Below are 21687 nucleotides of genomic sequence, written 5' to 3'. Positions count from 1 at the left end.
TTGCTTTTTGGAATTTTGTAAGCAAATTGTGGTTATTCTACAATAAACAAACAAACTTACACTTAACTTTGTGTCCCTCTCAGTTGTCCTAGGTTTTTCTGAAAGGGAAATTCCAGATGGAAACTGGGTTTTACTCAGTGTTGTGTCAAGCTGGATTTAGATGGAAATTGGAATTCAAGTAAATGTGCAAAAATAGGATACATAAGGAAAAAATAATCAAAACATGTTTTTGCATTTAAACTGATTATTTATTAAACAAAGGAAGTATTAACTGTAGCTAACAAATTGACAGATTTAAAAATCTGGCCATGGTGACCAGAAGCAAAGGTATTTAGGTGTCTAAAAATGCAGATAGACACCCTTTGAAAATCCCATTGGCAAACATCTGCATCTGTAGGTGACTAAATATCTTTGAAAATCTGTCCCCATGTCCTTTGTTTTTAGAATTTGTATATCTCCTCCTCTTCCACCTGATTTTTACTCATAGATTGGAAGAGGAAACCAACATATCTGTTTTTAAAATTCCCAATCAGTTTCTCAAATTTCAAATTTTTATTTTAAACAGGTTTACTTTTTTTAAAAGAAAAGTTCGTTCATGGTGCATTTTTGTAAAGAATAAATATACTTTTCTTTTATATTCATGTTTTCTTTGTATACAAAACTAGAGCATCCTCTTCTGTACGACAGCTGTTTGAAAGTAAAATGTATAGACTCTAACATCTAATACAGCTTTATCACAATGGGAGTTGGAAATGTCAAGATGAATGTAAGACCACAACATCACATCATAAAGTATATTTAGATTTCTAAAGCTAATAAGATCATGCTCAATTATATTGTTTGTGTTTGAAATGGACACGTTAACTTTGAGCCACATTGATGAATGCATTAAACTATAAATATTTGCCAAATGAATAGTGGTTCTTTTTTGCCCAGATTACACATTTTACTGTCTGTACAATCTAAACCTACACAGACAAATTCTACATTTTGAATGGCTATTGTGGTAAGTTTCTCTCTTTCTCCCCTTCCCACCCTTGAATTTATCAAATTTGTCACTGGGTATACACACTGGACACAACTTTTCACTGCACCAATGTTGATGTAATTTACAAAAACACACTTTTCAGTAGTGAGTATTTCAGAAAAAAAAGTATAGTATTTTCATAAAAATAGTCTGACCGGACTTCAGCTTGGTTAGTTACATTTTTGCCTAACCGAATTCACCATTTAGTTTCAGTTGACGATGGTATTCATTTTACTGTTGTATAATGTAAATTGTGCCACTAAGCAGCTGATGGTGCATTGCACTTTGGAGTTTACTGCACTTCAGCGGTTATCCATTCTCTTATGTTCTCCATTCAAGATTTTGATTTACTTAGTATCTAGGATGGGCGTACCTTTTTGTTTTTTAAAAAAAACTTGGTTTTGCTGAAATATTCACTGTAATTAACTGTTAGTATTTGTACTTCAGGCTCTACTTTAAGTAATTCATTATTGGATGTTGGTACATGTTTAAATTACAAACTGGAGGGATACTGTCTTTGTTTTTTGCAGGAGGCTAAGTGAACAAAATGTTCCTTATGATGTCAAACGTCAGCGGTTTCATTCACCTCATTGTGAGTCAACTCTAGTTAACCAAACAGTGCCTTTACCAGAAGAACGCAGATACTCATTCCCCGGATCAATTCCTTCACCATTGTTTCATGCACATTACATACCAGATTTGACTGGATGTGTTCCACCTTTGCGAGATGCTCCATTTCCAGACCCTATAGAAACCACGCTCCCTGTGGCCAAAGATAAGGTAATGCTAAAACAGGCCTGAGTTTTACTTTCTTCTTGTGAGATGTTCATATTTTATAATTTATATGAAAAAAGTATAAAGAAAACATTTAATGCTAGTGATTTTTCTGAAGTATTAAAGGTAAGACACCACTCTGTTTTAAAAAGGGTTACCTAGGGAGATGGTGGAATCTCCATCCTTAGAGGTTTTTAAGGCCTGGCTTGACAAAGCCCAGGCTGGAATGATTTAGTTGGGTTTGGTCCTGCTTTGAGCAGGGGGTTGGACTAGATGATCTCCTGAGGTCTCTTTCAACTCTAATAGTCTATGATCTATTAACAAATTTAAATGAGCTAGTTATACTACTACTTGTCACTTGCATGATGCTTTTACAGAGCACTTACAAACATTAACTAATTTAAGTCTGTTCTCCAGCTAGTAGGGAGACCCTTGTCTCTCAGGTTGCCAAGAAAACTTTTTGGGGGATTCTATGGCAGTATCTGCTGCTGGGTTTAACAAACATGGCTGCTGGGGTGTGTTCATGCAAGGGGCAGACAATGTCTCTAGCTCAACGCTATCTCCCTGTTTTCTTCCTACATGTGGGTCTCATGAAATCTGCATATGGGTCAGGCAGAGTGCAAATCATAGGGGTCTCCATTTGTTGCATCACCTGTGAAACAGCAGAGATAAGACTAATAAGGAAAAAGACCAGTAGCATGGGAGATGGTTCCCTTTGTAGTGTAATGAGGGAGCTGTAGAGAAGCCTCTCTACCCAAACCGGGAGGAGGTGAGGGAGAATTTATCATTCCAGTTCTGGGGATGTGTAAGGGAGGAAAAAGCTTTTTGCTGTATCCTGCATCTTCTAGGATGTGTGGGAGGAGGGGCATAGTGGATATAATCAGAGCCGGTGGCAGGCATAAGCTGACTAAGCAATTGCTTAGGGTCCTGAGCAGCTCAAGGGTGCCACCTATTCACTTTTGGGGGTGGCAAAAATATTCCTGCTTAGGGCCCCCAGTGAGCTAGCACCACCTCTGGATATAATGTTTGCAGAGCCACAAAATAAGAACAAAGCTGCAGCCTTTTCTTTTGAAATTGAAAGACTGTAGTGCATTATGTAACAAATAACAGGGAAGTGCCATGTTAGAATTTTCATTTTTAATAAGGTCAAGAATATATTTTATAAGGTCTTGTTATACTACTGTGAAAATACTTACTTCAAGATGATGATTATTATAATGCATAGCTATACAGTAGATTAAGAAAAACTAATGCTTGTTTCCAAATAAAACCAGAATTTTTCTGCCAGATAGCTAGTGTCTTGATTTTTCCTCTCATGCAAACTGTCTTCAAAACAGTATTTTTAATATTTGTTTTTTCCTGACATTGATAACTTTAAATTTCCTATTTGTTTGAGTCAGTAGAAAATATTTGTAGCCTTTAGGGCTGCTCTTTGCTTGGAAGGTTGCAGATATTGCCTGGCTGAAGATAGCCTCTCTCCACATGTTGGCCAAATCAGTCTTGTGTGGGTGATTAAGGTGAATTTGAGCTGGATAAGGCTCTAAGAGTGAATAGACTTTGGAAGCTAATATAGACATATATATTATATGTATGTTATTGGCTCTTAATTATGATGTATTCTGTCTTCCGTTTTTCATATAACTGCATTTTTCACGGGAATTTTTCACCCATTATCTGTATTTTTTGCCCATTATAAAAGTTTTTTTGTGTGTGTGGGGGGGTGTTAAGTTAAGTCAACAGGTTCTGGAGTTGTTTCAAGCGTGTCAGCAACAAACCTGTGACTTGAACAAAAAAGAGCTCTGCCGAACGGAACTCCAGAAGGAAATTCAGCGAATTTTTCCACGTATGTTATTTTAGGTTTTTAGTACATATTTGAATATTCAGATACATGATTTTGTTCGAGCTAAGAAAAGTCCTCAAGCTTCATTCTATGGTTCTGTTGCTACAGAGAGCAGACTCTTCTTGGTTGGATCCTCACTGAATGGATTTGGTACTCGTAGCAGTGATGGTGACCTGTGCCTGGTGGTTAAAGAGGAGCCAGTAAGTTGCTTTAAAAAAGATGTTAAAATGGGAAGACTGTTCATACAGTGAGCTCTGTAATAAAGCAAATTGTCCCTTTCAAGATATTACCTTGAAAAATGTGGTTTTTGTTTAGTGGATTAAGTCTGTTTTTGGAATCCACCCATGTAAGAAATTGAGAGGTGTATACAGGGGGTGTCAAAACCTTCTATTTAACAATTATCTTTCACATTGCTAGAGCTTTGATCTGTGGCTCTCAGAATACTTTACAAATCTTAATATAGCTTCATGCAACAGCCCTGTAAAGTAGTTACCTTAATTTTACAAATGGGCAGAACTGAAACACAGAGGGATGAGTTAGTTGCCCAAGGTCACGCTGGGAAATCTGTGACACAGCTGGGAATACAACCCAAGTATCCTGTTTCCCAGTTCTGTGCTCTTCTTCCTTTTTTTAAAGGCACAAGACTGATAGTTCTAATAAGTAATGTTTTTTTCTTAGTTGCCACATCAAGTAAGGCAGAAATAGCGAATATTGCTATACCTTCCGTGTCTTAGATTTTTCAATACGCTTACTTTACTTCAATAGGAAAAAAGTTCTCAAAGGTGAAAATGACTTAAAGTCCAGGTTACATATAGTGGTGACAGCTATTTGCATTATTATGAGACAACAAAGACAAACTTTCTGTGAAACAAAATCCTATTGAGGAAAAAAACAGAGAATGTGAACTTTTTAAGAGGGAATAGAGACTCAGTAATTTTACTGAGTTGCCACAGTAAGAAAACTTATTATGCAGTATATCATCACTAAAATGTACTTATTGTACTTTACTACATATAGTGAGAGGAAACTAAATACAGGGAACTGTGTTAGTTTTATTATTCCTTTTCTCTAAACTTAAGTCTTAAGTAGAGGATTCTGGAGTATTCTTGTAAGTAACACCAATTAAAGCGAAGGTTGCAAAACTCCAGTTTCTTCAGTTATGGGTTAGCTTCCTGTCATAGTTGTTCTCTGGTGTGACTATGCTGCATAATAAGCAGTACTCAGTATGAAATATTTTAGCTGGTGCTAAAGAAAATATTATGAAGGTTTTGATAAACTTCCTGAATGCTGATAGGTTTTTACATGCTCATCTCCTAAAATATCAGATTTTTTCTACTTGCATCTGAAGAAGTGAGGTTCTTACCCACGAAAGCTTATGCTCCCAGTACTTCTGTTAGTCTCTAAGGTGCCACAGGATCCTCTGTTGCTTTTTACAGATTTTTTCTATTCACTGTAAATATTGTATAAGGGAAAGAGAAGGTCACGTACTTATGTTCTGTATCTTAAATTTCATATTTCAGGTAAATCAGAAGACTGAAGCAAGGCATATACTCAGCTTAGTCCAAAAACTCTTCTGTACTAAACTTTGTAAGTCTCAGACAATTGGTAACAGTGTTTGTAATTCTGGAGGCAAAATGGATAGTTCATTAAAGCTACCTTTATATGTGTATGTTGTCTAGATTCCAATCATGTGGGATAAAATATCACATAATATACAGTATCTTATCAGAAGGGGTAAGTGGTACAGTAGTTGGAAAGGCCTTTGCAGATTCTAAAATCAGATAGACATGACTTTTTAAATTTCACTGGGAAGATTATTTTTAATAAACTAATATTCCCCTCTAGTGCTTGCAACCCAAACCTTATATCTTTAGGTTACTGAGAACCTGACTGTAAACATGATGATAAACTGCTTAATCTATATTCACTACTTTGAGAGAAATACAAAATAGTATTATAGTGAGGAGTAAGTTAATTTAATGTGGTCTTATTTTTCTTATACTTTCTACTTCTGGCTTAATTTACAGTAGTGAAAAGGGAAAATAAAATGTTATGTGTCTGATACAGAAAGCATGCAAAGTTCAAGTGGTCCCAAATTTTGCTAACATAGTGAAGACTATTAAAAGCTCTGTTCCCTGATGGTTCTCCATAATGGTTAAGCTCCTTTGGACTCTGCTTTTCTCTCTCTGTCTCTCCTGATTATCGCTGAGTGAGATATGCCTCTGGGAAGATATGTCCTAGCTTCCGAAAAACAAAGTGCAGGTGTGGTCCATCCCCCCTCTTCCCCTTCGATGGAAAGAGTTGTCCTAATTACAAAAATAACAATAATTTTGTCTTCTATGTTGATAGAATGCTAGGGAACATCTTTCTTAGAACAGAGTCAATTAACCAAATTAACAGTTTCTGCCGAGAGTTTTAAGTACAGTATGTATGTATAATAAAGATACAATTCTTGCGTTAAGACAAAATCAAAGTACTAATCTAACAAAATGTAGATTAAAAAATCCTAAGTACTAAGGGAAATGATTAAAAATTAGACAGGCTAGTTACATCTCACACCCACAGCTCAGTGCTAGTCTGTTTTGCTGTATATCAGCAGACTGTGGGTCTGGCTTCCAAGTTTTAGGTCTGGTTTTGTACCTCTTACAAAGTAAGTAGCACTAATATAAGCAGTTTCATTGACTTCGATGGTCCTTTTCATGTGAGCAAGGAATATTCAATGTAGCATTTGAAGAATTGTTCTCTTTAGGATTAATCTGCTTATGTCTCATGTCCCATTGAAAAACCTTCCACCAATGTTTTTTTCACAGTAGAAATGAAGTTAACTTTAATTTTTTCTTATCACCTAGATTGTATTTTAGCTAGTAGTTCTTCTAGGTTTACTGCAAAAGTTCATATTGGACTTCATTAAATCACTTTAGCTAAATTCACTAGTCAGCTCCTATTTACTAAATGTGAACAATTTGACTACCACTTTAGGATCCAGTTTTCTTACAGTCAGCATCTTGCCTGACACTTCACTGAATATATTTTTCCTCCCTTTCAGCAAACTACATTGAGAGACCTCAGCTGATTCGAGCAAAAGTGCCAATAGTGAAGTTCAGGGATAAAGTCAGGCAAGTACCTTAAATTAACATCCTTTCTTAGGCCTGATAGAGTAAAGTTCTTAAACATGTACTTTGCACTTGAGTAGTCCCATTAAAATCATGCTGCTTCTTTGTGACATGTACTGTAGTCAGATCATAGATCTTGTCAGCTAGCGCAGTGATAATGTCAGCTTATCTTCTTCCTGGCCTTAAGCAATTCTCACAACTGGAGTGCCTGTTGAGTTTTTATGATGTGAATAAATAGCAGCACCACGTCACATATCATGTACACAGCGTTTTGTCTCTAAAAGGCCTTAGTTAATAGTAGATCTGGGCAAGAACCTTTTCTCATCCTGCAAACATTTTTGAGATTTTGAAAAATGTCCAGTTCCACATTGGGACATATCAGAGACCTTTTGAAATCTTTTGTGAAAAATTAGTGAGTGCTCCCACCCCAGAATAGCTAGTATTCCTGTGGTTAGGGGGCTCACCTAGGAAGTGGATATTCAGGTTCAAGTCATTCCAGGTGAATATTCTAACTACAGAGACAGAGAATCGAACTCTATCTCTGATCTATTGAATATTTACTTATTTATGCAAAGTGGAATAGATCAAACAGAAGAGAGTGAGTCATCCACTACAGAGTAGTAAATAGCCTGGTAGCTAGAACATTCGCCTGGGATGTGGAAGACCCATGTTTAAGCCCGTGCCCCAAATCAGGCAGAGCAGAAACTAGAACCTGTACATCCGACTTCCCAGGTGAGGGCCGTAACGACTGGGCTATTCTGAGGTGGGGGATGGCTTCTAGTTTTGACCTGAGGCATCTCTCCCACCAAAAGTGTAGTTGCTGGTGCAGTCCTGCAAAAATTGGCATTTTCCCAAAGAAATGACATCTTAGGAAAAAATTCTCAAACAGCTCTAGTTAATAGTTAGTTCATTGCAGGATAAAATTCAAAGGGGAAAAAATTCAAGATGTTTTCACCTTTTAAGTGTTTAACTGTTGTCAAGAATTAATTCATGATTTCTTTGAGTGTGGCAGTGTGGATCCCACTGTAGATGTGAATGTGCCTCACATACACAAGCTCAGAATCTTTTGAACAGCAGTATCTGTCAGTGCTTCACATGCCCCCTGTGCCGTCTCATGTTCCCATACCAAGACATAAAAGACAAAATATCTGCAACCCTCCCTCAGTTGCCTCTTACTGTCTGTGGCAGCAAAATGGAACCTAGCAAATGTTCAACCCACTACACTTCTTGAGCTTCAAACTTTGTTTTGTGAAGAAACTCTTCTTCACTTCTCGTTATCTTTGACTTGGATGTTTAAAAAAAACGGGTACTTGCCCCATATGCCCCCTGTAGAGTAGGGCAAGGCATTTTGCACCAACTGTCATCATTTCAAACTCTAAACCCACAGGGTTTAAACCCTATCTTTCATATGGTCATATGCTCTTCATTGATGGGCTCAGCAGATGTCTCTTCCGCTTCAGGGACAGGGACGTCCCCAGCAAGTGTTTTTTTTCTGCTGCAACTTCTCATCCTGCACTCAAACTGAGACACATCAGGCTCAAATTACTTCTACTTGAGCAATCCATGAAAGTCATGTCTTACCCTGGGGAAGAGAAATCCACCAACCCAGAGTTGAGGAGCCCATCCATGGTAAGTGCCTCCCTGTAACCAGGCACCATAACCTTGGTTCTAGTGGGGAGAAGAAGCCTTTGAAAGAGAGATACTCCTCTTTGCCATCTCCAAGCCACTCTTTCTTCCCTACTTCAATTAGGGAATCCTCCCTAGTGGGTCAGAATGTTCCCAGAGTTCCCTCTAGGTTTCTTTCTGTATTGGGCACTGATATGTGACTGGCAGTGGACAGGAGAACTGTAATTGGGCCAGTACCCTTATAATCTGTCACCTTGGCCTTACTGGCGCTGCTGCGATCTACTCCTCCACGTGTTCAGAAATGCAGAGCCTCATCCCATGTACTAAGAAAACAAGCACCTTCATCCTTCTCCCATGCTGCCACTCATGCTTGGGAAGAGCTTACCATAAACATCTGCAAAACTAACTCATTATCCTCCTTCAAAACCGGCCTTAAAATTCTATGAGGCCTACACAAAACTTGGCAATGGTTATGCTGCAGATGTGCTGAGACCACTACCTGTCCTGCTGACCAGTACTGACTGACTATTTCCTTGTACTTCCTATCTGCCTCTATCCTCCGTTGTCTTTTGCCTTATACTTGGATTGTAACCTCTTTGGGGGCAGGGAATATCTGTTTGTTCTGTTTGTACAGCACCTAGCACAATGGGGTTCTGGTCTGTGATAAAATTGCTCTCCATCTTCTCTCATCTAATGGTATCCAAATTTCTTGAGACTAATGCTTGCTTATCTACTGGTTAGAGAACCTGCTTCCATGTGGAACCTCAATGTTGTCCTTTCAAAGCTTATGGAGCTTCCCTTCAAACCCCTCTCAGAGAGCTCCATCTACAGTCTTACTCTCAAAACAGTCTTTTTGGTGGTCATCAATTTGGCCAGAACAGTGAGAGAGTGTCAGGCACTCAGGTCAGAACACCTGTGTCAAGGCTCCTTCCCCACTCTGAACTTTAGGGTACAGATGTGGGGGCTTGCATGAAAACTTCTAAGCTTAACTACCAGCTTAGATCTGGTCCACTGCCACCACTCCCAATGTGCTAATTCCCTTCCCTGGGTAGCCTTGAGAGACTCTTCACCAATTCCCTGGTGGATCAAGATCCAACCCCCTTGGATCTAAAAACAAGGAAAATCAATCAGGTTCTTAAAAAGAAGGCTTTTAATTAAAGAAAAAGGTAAAAATCATCTCTGTAAAATCAGGATGGAAAATAACTTTACAGGGTAATCAAACTTGGAGCCCAGAGGAACCTCCTCTAGCCTTAGGTTCAAAGTTACAGCAAACAGAGGTAAACACCCTAGTAAAAGGTACATTTACAAGTTGAGAAAACAAAGATAAAACTAACACGCCTTGCCTGGCTGTACTTACAAGTTTGAAATATGAGAGACTTGTTCAGAAAGATTTGGAGAGCCTGGATTGATGTCTGGTCCCTCTTAGTCCCAAGAGCGAACTCCCCCAAAACAAAGAGCACAAACAAAAGCCATCCCCCCCCCCCCCCCCCCCCCCCAAGATTTGAAAGTATCTTGTCCCCTTATTGGTCCTTTGGGTCAGGTGTCAGCCAGGTTACCTGAGCTTCTTAACCCTTTACAGGTAAAAGGATTTTGGAGTCTCTGGCCAGGAGGGATTTTATAGTATTGTACACAGGAGGGCTGTTACCCTTCCCTTTATAGTTATGACAACCTGTATACCTCATTCTGTAAGGGCAAGGTGGTATTGATACATCATTGCAAAATCCATTCTCAAAGTGGTTTCTGAGGTCGATTTAAGTCAATCCGTTAATGTATGTCTGTTCTTCCCGAAACTCCCCACCAGGGGGAAAAAAAGCTATATACTCTGGACATATTCAGAGCTCTTCTATATTACATTGACAGGCCCAAATCTTTCAGAATGTCTCCTTTTCTATTTGTGGCTATAGGGACAGGCTACTTCATGCACTCCATTATCCGTTTAAGTAGTCTTTGTATCTAATTGTGTTACCAGCTGGCTGTTGTGCCTATCCTAATGATTATTAAGGCTCACTCCAGCAGAGCCTAGGTGACATCTGTAGCCTACTTCTGAAATGTACTGAAATCTGCAAGGTAGTTACACAGAGCAACCCACTCATGTACGTCAAGCATTATGCACTGGATTTAGCTAGATCTGATGCCAAGTTTGGGAAAGCTGTACTTCAATTTCTGTTCAACTGATTCAGCTGATGCTCCTTGTGCCACCATCCCTTGCCTTTCTATAGTAGCAGTGGTCTTTAAGATGTTGTGGTAAGTGTGGGTCCCATGACCCATTCTCCATCCCTGCTTTTGGAGTCCTCAGCAGTCAAGGGCTTTGAATTACGAGAAACTGAGGGAGGGGGAGGGACATGGCCAGTGCACAGGAGCATGAGGCAGCACAGGCACGTGTGCAGCCCTGCTGGATGTGGCTGTTGAAAAGATTTTAAGTTTGTGCATGTGCAATTCAGACCAGGGAGGGGTTGTCCCTTCTTACCCTGTAACACTTAGTGCCTCTCAATGCTTTGTCACTGTAACTCACTACCTGGGACATTGAGTCCGCAGCAAGCATGCAGGTCATACCCTGAGTGTCTGTGTGCTATGCAGCCAGCCCTGGTTCAGCAATTCTGACCTGAGCAGCCTGTCTACAGACCCACTCTGGCTTCTACCAGCCTTGGTTACAACTAGCAAGGTGACCCCAACATGCTCTCAGTCCCAAATTTTCCCAAAATCTTGTGCTCTATGTCCAGCCCTCGCCTGGACAGTTCAGAGAAATAATAAGGTCCGTATGTCTCTTTAAAGGAACAAAAGCACCTCACAGTTTATTAATTTAATTGGAATAAATATATCCTTTCCTGCAAACCCAGCACAGAATTAGTTTTTTTTTTTTTTTTACTATAAACCATGTCCTATTGTTAATACATTTAAGTGATGCAGGTAAAAGAAATAAAGTTAGAAAGGGTTACAAGCAAATCAAAAGGGAAAAGAGGCATCTAAAAGATAAACTAGCAAGGCACAGGCTTTGTTCAAGATGGTTCCTCACACCAGTTTTCCTTCTTCCCAGTCATGGCTGACTTTCTCTCAGGACCTTCCACAGAAGCACAAGGTGCTGGCTTCGCTTGTCTTTGTGAGTGAAAGATCTTGGCCTAAGCAGATTTCTCACTTTATTTTCAGTGTCCAGAGACTTCAATACAACCTTGGTTGAAAGACCCATCTTTCTCCGCTGTTCCCTTGTCTGTCTAGTGATGGATGTCAAAGGTGGCTTCTGTCCTTGCTTATATCTTCCAAATTTGAGTGACCTTGTTTCAAGAGGCAGGATGACCTCATGCTGTTCTTCCCTTCCTGTGGACTTCCCATCCCCCTGCTTACGTAAATGGCACTTCTATAGTTTTTTGGTCACGCTTTGCTTAATTTCATTGAAGACCAGTAGATAGCTGCCATCTCTCCTGGCTGAGAGGGAACCTGTTTCTGTTTGGGCACAGACTTTAAAGCCTAATATCATTAAGTATTCATATTTCCTCACATAGTGTTAATACATACATGCATACATTTCATCATTATCATCATCCTAATAATCACCGGTGTATCGTTAACTTTCAGAAAAGATTTCAGAGTGGTAGTCGTGTTAGTCTGTATCAGCAAAAAGAACAAGGAGTACTTGTGGCACCTTAGAGACTGACACATTTATTTGGGCATCAGCTTTCGTGGGCTAAAACCCACTTCATCAGATGTATGCAGTGGAAAATACAGTAGGAACACACACACACACACACACACACACAGAACATGAAAAAATGGGTGTTGCCTTACCAACTCTAAAGAGACTAATCAATTAAGGTGGGCTGTTATCAGCAGGAGGAAAAAAAACTTTTGTAGTGATAATCAGGATGGCCCACTTCAAACAGTTGACAAGGTGTGAGTAACAATAGGGGGGAAATTAGCATGGGGAAATAGTTTTTACTTTGTGTAATCACCCATCCACTCCCAGTCTTTATTCAAGCCTACTTTAGTGGTGTCCAGTTTGCAAATTAATTCCAGTTCTGCAGTTTCTCGTTAGTCTGTTTTTTGAAGTTTTTGATTGGAGAATTGCAACTTTTAGGTCTGTAATTGAGTGACCAGGGAGGTTGAAGTGTTCTCTGACTGGTTTTTGAATGTTCTAGTTCTTGACGTCTGATTTGTGTCCATTTATTCTTTTGTGTAGAGCCTGTCCGGTTTGGCCAATGTACATGGCAGAGTGGCATTGCTGGCACATGATGGCGTATATCACATAGGTAGATGTGCAGGTGAACGAGCCTCTGATGGTTTGGCTGATGTGATTAGGTCCTATGATGGTGTCCCTTGAATAGATATGTGGACAGAGTTGGCAACAGGCTTTGTTGCAAGGATAGGTTCCTGGGTTAGTGTTTTTTGTTGTGTGGCATGTGGTTGCTGGTGAGTATTTGCTTCAGGTTGGGGGGCTGTCTGTAAGCGAGGACTAGCCTGTCTCCCAAGGTCGATTCCTCACTCTCACAGTCCTTCAGGATAGGTTAAAGATCCTTGATGATGCGCTGGAGAGGTTTTAGTTGGGGGCTGAAGGTGACGGCTAGTGGCGTTCTGCTACTTTCTTTGTTGGGCCTGTCATGGAGTAGGTGACTTCTGGGTATTCTTCTGGGTCTGTCAATCTGTTTCTTCACTTCACCAGGTAGGTATTGTAGTTTTAAGAACGCTTGATAGAGATCTTGTAGGTGTTTGTCTCTGTCTGAGGGATTGGCGCAAATGCGGTTGTATCTTAGAGCTTGGTATAGACCATGGATCGTGTGATGTGGTCTCGATAAAAGCTGGAGGCATGTAAGTAAGTATAGTGGTCAGTAGGTTTAGGGTGTAGTTTGTGACCATCACTTATTAGCACTGTAGTGTCAAGGAAGTGGATCTCTTGTGAGGACTGATCCAGGCTGAGGTTGATGGTGGGATGGAAATTGTTAAAATCATGGTGGAATTCCTCAAGGGCTTCTTTCTATGGGTCCAGATAATGATGTCGTCATCCTTACCCACAACTTTTTCACATTTGGGGACAATGTATACCTTAAAGTCAGGGGCACTGCTATGGGTACCCACATGGCCCCATAGTATGCCAACATTTTTATGGCTGACTTAAAACAACGCTTCCTGAGCTCTCGTCTCCTAACGCCCCTACTCTACTTGCGCTACATTGATGGCAACACCCATTTTTTCATGTTCTGTGTGTGTGTGTGTGTGTGTGTGTGTGTATATATCTATCTATATCTATATATATCTCTAGTGATTAGATATAGATATATATATCTTCCTACTGTATTTTCCACTGCATGCATCCGATGAAGTGGGTCTTAGCCCACGAAAGCTTATGCCCAAATAAATGTTAGTCTCTAAGGTGCCACAAGTACTCCTCGTTCTTTTTTCAGAAAAGACTTCACCCTGTAAACTTTGATAATACAGTAACACTGTATACAATCAGTCGATTCAATTGTTTATCACTTGAGGTTCAGCCCATCCACCCCTATCTTTATAGACCAGTAAACTTCTGCAATGTATTGTTGAAAAGTAAAACCCAGACCAAGCTTCTCTCCTGCTGGGACATAGTTGCCATGCTGACTCCTCCCCCACTTGTTAGCTTTATAGCTGTGTTTACCTGATATGTAAAAATGGGTCTTCATTGTCTCTGCCTGATCACCAGGCTGGTCAGAGAAGCAAATACACATTCCTTTGTCTAGGGCAGACCTGGTTACCAACTTCCCCTGGCATGCCTGGTTTAAACACATTTTATTAATCATTCCAGCATACATCCATAACTCTCAATACATGCTGCATATGTACCTCACTCAAGAATATTAATGATCAGTGAGTTATTAAATTTTCAAATGCCTCACAAGGCATATTTTGTACAAAGTTTATTACAGTAGTGTGTAGGGTGTGAATACAGTGGTGCTTAGGGTCACAGCGTGTGATCCACATGCACACACATGGTGGGATCCACAGTAACAGCATCTCGAAGAACCATATTTACTGTAGGGTAAGTAACTGATCTTTGTACTTTGTTGTAAAACCGCCTTAACATCAAATAAACATCATTTTTTTGTAAAGACGTATTGTTTTTTAATCATTATGCACAAACTATAGAGTCTGGTTTGAATCAAAATTAACATTCTAAATACTTTGTGGAGAGAGGTTTTGAATTTGTAACACAAATTATGGACTTCCATGCTAACAGTATAGTACAAGGATTATGCATGTGCATTAAATACTTGGCTTAGTATTTAATTTTTATTTGTTTTTCCTTAAGTGTTTAAAAAATGTGTATCTAAGTGAAAAAATAGACCTCTCAATGAAAGCATAATGGATGCAAAAAAGTTCTTGTGAAATTTATGAATGAATATGAAAATAACATTAGCCTAATAAGAGGGATGCACTAGGATGTTGTACAGCAGGGTAGGCAACCTATGGCACGCATGCCAAAGGCAGCATGTGAGCTGATTTTCAGTGGTACTCACACTGCCTGGGTCCTGGCCACCGGTTTGGGGGGCTCTGCATTTTAATTTAATTTTAAATGAAGCTTCTTAAACACTTTAAAAAGCTTATGTACTTTATATACAATAATAGTTTAGTTACATATTATAGACTTATAGAAAGAGACCTTCTAAAACGTTAAAATATATTACTGGCACGCGAAACCTTAAATCAGAGTGAATAAATGAAGACTCGGCACACCACTTCTGAAAGGTTGCCGACCCCTGCTGTACAGCATAACTATTTATATCCTGTTACCCTAGCTAAGTTTTCAACATCTGAGTGCTTACTTGGAAAAAAGATTACATGTAAAAGCATTAAATTAGTGACAAAGTATAGGAATGGTGCCCAAGTCTTTCTAATTTATGGGCCTGCATGTTAAGATAGGAAGACAATTTGTATATCATTTTCATATGATGACTATACTTTAATCATTCCTAGTAGAGAATCATTCCTGAGCAGCTTTCTAATATTCGGCTATTTTCTGCTCACTGCCCCCTTTCTTCCTGCTTTCCCCCCTCCCCCTTCATCCTGTCCTGGGGCGGGGAACCCAAAACTTATTGAGACCTTCCTTGGAGAGAGCCATTGTGATCAGATCAAAAACCCCTACTATATCCCCTTTGGTACTACAAAATCTAGTATCTCCTCAGTTTTTATTAGTAACTACCTTCCAATTTTGCTATACTTGCATTCTGGATTATAAAATGCTAATTAGAATTTCATTACATACTTTTTCCATTTACAATGAGGTTCAAAATAGAAAAGTGGTCTGTTGGATAGGGCATAGGACTGTGGGACACAAGATCAAAATATGCAAAATATTACTTTTAAAATAGTTGAATCAAATGATCAATCATAGGTAAACAGTGGATAAATTATCCAAACAGTGAAGTAAAAGCAAGGATCATGTAAAGTTTGCCCAGATACCATAGTGGTCTCCTGTGCGCATTTAGTAGTAACTCACAAGTGAGAAACTTAAGTGATTAGTTGTAGTTATCTTTATGTAACAGCAAGTTTTAAAAAAAACTCAAACCCTAAGAATATGTATGAAAATGACCATATTAGGTAGTTTTCATAAATATTCTGATAAGCTTACAGTTCATACTAGTTTTGCCAGTAATACTACTACGTAAAGTTTCACCTAATACATTGCCATAATCTTAACACCAACACACAAAGTGGAAACTCTTTACAATCAGGGATTGAAAAATTTACTTGTCATCTATTAGCCCCCAGGGCAAATCTATCACCCAAGAAGACTATACTGCCAACACCTGTAGCTTATGGGAATTAAACAGCTGCTGTACTATTTGTGTATTTTTAGTTGTAACATTAGTTGTAACATACTTTCTATGTTTTATTGCTTTTGTTAGACCTTTCTTTCTTTCTTTTTTAGATTCAATCTAATTATAGGGAAAATAACTTTCATGGGAAGGGGTTTTGAGAAAAATCCTGTTTCAGAAGACTGAAAACTATTTTTTTCCTGCTTCCTGGCCGCCTTGAAGGAAGGCACTTGTCAATTTTTCTTCTGAAATTGACAGGAGCCTTCCTTGAGGGTAGCTGCCAGAAAGGCAGAGAGCTGAGCCGCTGTGCCTCCCTGCTAACCCCCCAGCTCTAGGACCCAGAGCAGTACTGCTTGTTCTCCTGAGCTAGAGGGTTCGCGGAGGAGGCAGAGTGTCCTGTGCTCTGCTGTGTTTGCATGAAGATTTTTCCAGTTCTAGTAAAGATTTGACAAAAGATTTTGTTCTACTGAATAGGCATTTTTTGACAAAACTAAGTTTCATCAGAAAATTTCCCTAAAGGTGATACATCTTTCCTGAATAGTCTTCAGTGTCTTATTTCCTCTTTTGCCTCCTTTCCGTCACCTAATTCTTTCCCTAATTGTGTATGTTACTGTCTCCCTCTTCTCCTAAAGTCTCCATGACATACTACTTTTCCATCTTATCCCATCAACCTCTTTCTCTCCCACACTCTTCATTAACTCTCACATGAATGTACCCATGCACTTACCCATACAGAGATCAAAAAATGAACCAGGCAATGAATACCTAGAGGACTAACCCTGTATAAACCAAATTAAATATAGGGGAATTCACTGTCCAGGCATCTTCTCTCTTTCCCAGCTGCTCCCAGGAAGCATATTTAGTTCAGTGCAGTTCAATGACCACTAATATTCCCAGCGGTGTTTTCAAATTTATTTACAATATCTACCAAATACTAACTCAAACTTGTAAACTTCCTACTCTGCTAATTTTCTGTTTACTTTGTGGGGCTTTATTGTTCTCTGATGACTTCTGAAAGAGTAAGGTTTAACTCTGATATAGGTTTTAAAATAATATGTCGGATACAATGGGCTGTTTTAAAGCAATTAACAAAATAAAAATTCCTTTACCAGTATAGTGTGTTCTACAGATATTCAGAATTGATAGCTTAATTGGCATGCTTCTGTTTCCACCAATATACCAATTTATAGGATTATTTATTATAAAGGAAATGTAAGTAACATGCCAAAGGGATTTTCTCCCAAACAGAGATTATTAAACAGCGATCTCATGATTATATTACTGTGTAATGTTTCTCTCAACAAAAGCTCACTGCTGAAATTATTGTTTTGTTTTTGATATCTCTAAGGCAATGATTTGTAAACCTATTAAAGCTTCATAAATAGATTTAAAAAATTTAAAAAAGAGATGGCTGTTAAAATCAAAGCAAAATAAGGAGTGTTTGACACTTTGAGAAAATTTGACTGAATCAGTCCTGAATCTCTAATGTATCATTGATTTGAGTTCCCTTCTGGTCTATCTGCAGTGTGTCCTTTCTGTTATAGATTAAAACATTGCTGTTCTTCTTTGACTGTAAATTCAGATGCTGTCACTAATCTAGAGTTTTCTAATCTCATACAGGCACTACAATTACAATTTGTCAGTTGGGAATGGGCATATTATGCTTTTCTTGCTGCACTTGTTTTGCTGCTAATAACGTGAAATTTATAAAAATCGCACACACTGAAGTCAGATTAACAATGGAGAAACTGAGTTAATAGCAAATCTTGCATATTTTGTACAAAACAAATATCTCATTCTAAAGTGCTTGTTGCTTGATATTCAAACACCACTGCAGAGTTAAGAAACAACCAGGACACTGAAGTGTGTGTAGCCCATTGGTGTGTCACTAGAGTACGATCAATTAAATCTGAACCTGAATTGTATAGGAAGATCCTTGTGTTTCGAAACCTTCTACCTGTATTTTCCTTCTCCCTTTCTCAGGGACTTGTTCCAAACTAAAACATCACAGAAATGATTTCAAAAGATGCTTCATCAAACCCAAGTTTGTTTGTTTAGCAAAGGAATATATATATTAAATATTGTCAGTGTAAATGTGTAGGCTAATACGAAAACATGTAGGATTTTAAGCCATCGTATTGGTTTGGACTATGTTCTTCTTGCATATCCTATACTATCCAATTTCAGTATTATTTAGTTGTATCAGACACAACCGAATTCAAGTCCATAATTGAGGCATGAGCAATAATGAAGCAAACAGCACATTTGACATCCTTACAGCTTTTATTGACTCCAAAAAGCAATAGTCTAGAGGCTTATCTTAAACTCAAGTTTCCAGTAAACAAACTCATGGTTGTTAATTCAGTCAATGACAGGATGATGATGATAAATATATTGTAGTTATGTCTTATTTTGAAAAATGTGTGTGATACAATTTGACTTCTTTCCCCCCACATAGCTGTGTGGAGTTTGACTTGAATGTAAACAATGTTGTAGGAATAAGAAATACATTCCTTCTCAGAACCTATGCATACAGTAAGTTGTCTTTATATTTTCTTATTCCCAGAGAACTTTCTCCTACTTTAAACTAGCACTTCAGTTAAACTCTCTTGATAGGAGCTTTTATTACACATGCACTAGTATCTAATCATATTGGGATGTTATCTGTCTTATTAAGTAACTAAAATAGGTACAGTAATTCTTGTTACCTACAATTCTTAAAAGATCAGTTATGTGGAGAAAAATAGTGTAGTTTAATATGACTAGTTAATCTTTTTAACTTTCAAAAGTTAAAATGTATATTTTTTTCATGCTAGGTCCACAGAGCTATTACAGTGGGTGTATCAGCCTGCCTTGCAGCTTGGGGGCAGAATCAGCACCATCAGGCACTGGGAGCAGTGGAATGCCCTGCTCCTTGAAGTTCCCCCAGTTTTTTCTGCCTTCCTACTGCAGAGCTTCTTTGAGGGGAATTCCAAACAGTATTTCAGATTTAGACTGAAAATTCCATTGAATAATTAGTCTGGTTAATTCCTAGCAGAGTCCCAGGCCTGCCTTTGATTTTGGGGGGAGATTGCCCTCTCAGCTCTGATTCCCCTTCTGAGGTGTTTGGAGCAGCTGGCACCCTTGCAGAGAGAGAGCTAGCCTGCGAAAAGCTAGAGGTAAATGGAAGGGTCTGTGTCTTGTTGGGAAGCTTGATCAGCTCTGCAGGCAGAGTGCAATTTCCCAGTCTGAGTGGGGTCACCTTAGACCCTCGCCCCTGGACAGGAGAGGAGCCAGGCAGGATTAGAGAGGCTAGCAGTGCTGGGTAAGATGCTGCCCAAGTAGGAAAACGGGACAGGCAGGATTGGGAAAGAACAGGCTCTGGGGGAAGCAGCCCCCTCCATCTCCCTGAGGAGACTGAAGCCAGAAGATTAGTATGCCAGATGGAAGACTGTGCCAGTGTCCCTTTAGCCCACACTAGCAGCCACGCCTCTGACTGCAGAGTTCAGCTGCCCCTGCTTCCCTTCAGGTCACTGATGTGGGGGGCTCCAGATACAGCACAGTCACTGCCAGTGCCTGAGGATGCAGTAAGGAGCCTTTGGACCCAGCTCCCTCCCCCTCTTGCTACTTCTATAACAGCCCCCAACCTGAATAGATTCCTGCTGACATCCTAGATGAGAGTCTCTTCATCCCTGGGGAAAACAGACTTATCTGGTCCATGTGGATCCCATACAAAAGAGAGGGATAGAGCTGCTGGGGAGCCTGTTCTCGAGCCCAAAGCTAGTGCCTTCATTGAGAGACCTAGAGAGGGCTGTGTTAGGGCGGAGAGACAAATAACCTCAGCATCTCTGAGGTCATGGAAATTGCTAACCCCTTGAAATATTCCCAGGGCAATCTGAGCCCAATTTCACTTCTCCCTCTGAAGCAGGATTATGGGGACAAACTCCCAAAGGAGAAATAAATGAATAATAAAATCAGTGCTTGGTTCCCCTGCTCACCTTCATGGAGTGAAGCATATCCGCTAATTCTCAGCACCAAGATCTTCTGCTCACCCTCCCAGAGAAGATAAGCAGAAAGATCAGCCCACAGACATGCTGATTCCTCTAGGGATGCTTTCACCCCAGTTTCAGACCAGCAGTTCAAAGCAGAGTAGAGAGAGACAGAGTAAAATATATTAACATTTCCCTCCCCTCTCAAACAAAAAGAGGATAGACTTTTGTTGATGAGAGTACTGGATATTTTAAAGCTATCCCTAGCTGGTCTGCAGCTGCCTTGTAGCTGTATATCCCTCTTGATGCACTTTGGGAAGATGTAATAGAAGGCTAGGGATTCTCTGTCACACCAAAAAGATTGGGAAAGTATCATGCTGTCATCTCCAGCTGGTGCTGTGGGTCACCGGGCCCTAATGTTCAGATTATTGTTCCTAGCTTCTGTTGCAGGTTGCCATGCCTCACCACTGCCTCTCCCTCTCCCGCAGCAGGTAGCTGTGGATTAATGGCAGGACATCAGCCCAGATACAGAATAACAGTCAGGCAGTGAGGGGTCTCTTGGTTTACCACTTAATTTTTTTCTACCTTTGACTCAATTTTATAAGGGTAGAAGGCCTCCTCGGTGTGCACCAGACAAAATGTAATCTGCTTTCACTACCCAAGATAAATGTGGCTATTTGGTGACCAGGGAGTCTGTGTTTCTAACTGGTGGAGATTTTTACCTGGGTGACCACTTCACTATACCGGCCTTTCACAGATATCATCTCAGCTCCCTCCTTTTGGCATGAAAACTCTTAGATGGCATCAGGCAAACAAAAATAAACTAGTACCCTAAGTACCCCTGCATACTTTCACAAGCAGCACTAACATGGTCTTTTTCAACCTAAAAATCATATGGCCTAAATGCTTCTCTCTTGTGGGGGAAAGTGGGAATCAAATCTGTTTGATGCAGTTATATAGTGCTTTGCTCCTTGGGATCAGATGCTCAGGCAAATCAGATCCTAGCTATCTTAGTGATATAATGGAAAAAATTATGGAAAACAGAGGCTATTCAGTCATCAGAAGAGTTGACTTCTACTTCTTCCAGACACTAAAGAAAAAGGAATACAGACTATTTGGCAAGTTGGAGCAGTCTGTGAAGTACAACAGGAAAAGCTACCGCTTTGCAAATGGTAGCTAGAACAAGTGCAGGGTCAGTAGCTGTCATATATTGCCTAAGTTACCTGCCTGTCAGCCCTGTCTGGAATTAGGCCACTGATCAGTGCCAGGCTTTTTCAGTTTGCAGACGAAAAAACGGCTACCTATAGTTTTGATCAAATGAGGTGACAGGCTTCCCCCTGTCCAATGTAGCTGTGTGAGAATTTCAAGAACATCTTTGTCCCATTCCCAGTCTCAGTAACCAATGCAAAAGCCACAACATGAACAAAATCATCATCATCTACTTCAGACTGGAGCATTGCAACACACTTCCCATCCTGTTTCTAGCCTCACAATCCGGGACAAGGAGAGCAGGGCCGTATCTGAAACATCTAACTAAGTTTCTAGTAGAAGCTTGTCTTTAAAG

General features: G+C 39.7%; 1 protein-coding gene across 5 annotated transcripts in view; it reads left to right on the top strand.

Moving 5' to 3' along the window:
- Positions 1–21687, top strand: part of TENT2 (terminal nucleotidyltransferase 2) — a 73632-nt gene that overhangs the window by 10742 nt on the left and 41203 nt on the right. For 4 of the 5 annotated variants that reach the window (XM_005286433.5, XM_005286432.5, XM_005286434.5 and 1 more), the window contains 6 exons: positions 1558–1807; positions 3530–3644; positions 3750–3841; positions 5162–5228; positions 6688–6757; positions 18614–18690. In XM_005286433.5, coding sequence (XP_005286490.2) covers positions 1558–1807; positions 3530–3644; positions 3750–3841; positions 5162–5228; positions 6688–6757; positions 18614–18690 — 671 coding nt within the window. Of the gene's footprint in view, positions 1–936; positions 1007–1557; positions 1808–3529; positions 3645–3749; positions 3842–5161; positions 5229–6687; positions 6758–18613; positions 18691–21687 lie in introns of all 5 variants that reach the window. The other variant, XM_065599070.1, reaches the window with a different exon arrangement.

This window comes from Chrysemys picta, chromosome 6 (assembly GCF_011386835.1).
Source record: "Chrysemys picta bellii isolate R12L10 chromosome 6, ASM1138683v2, whole genome shotgun sequence".
NCBI classification, from domain to species: domain Eukaryota; kingdom Metazoa; phylum Chordata; order Testudines; family Emydidae; genus Chrysemys; species Chrysemys picta.
Note: the sequence above shows the minus strand (reverse complement) of the source record. Positions and strands in the feature narration are given on the sequence as shown.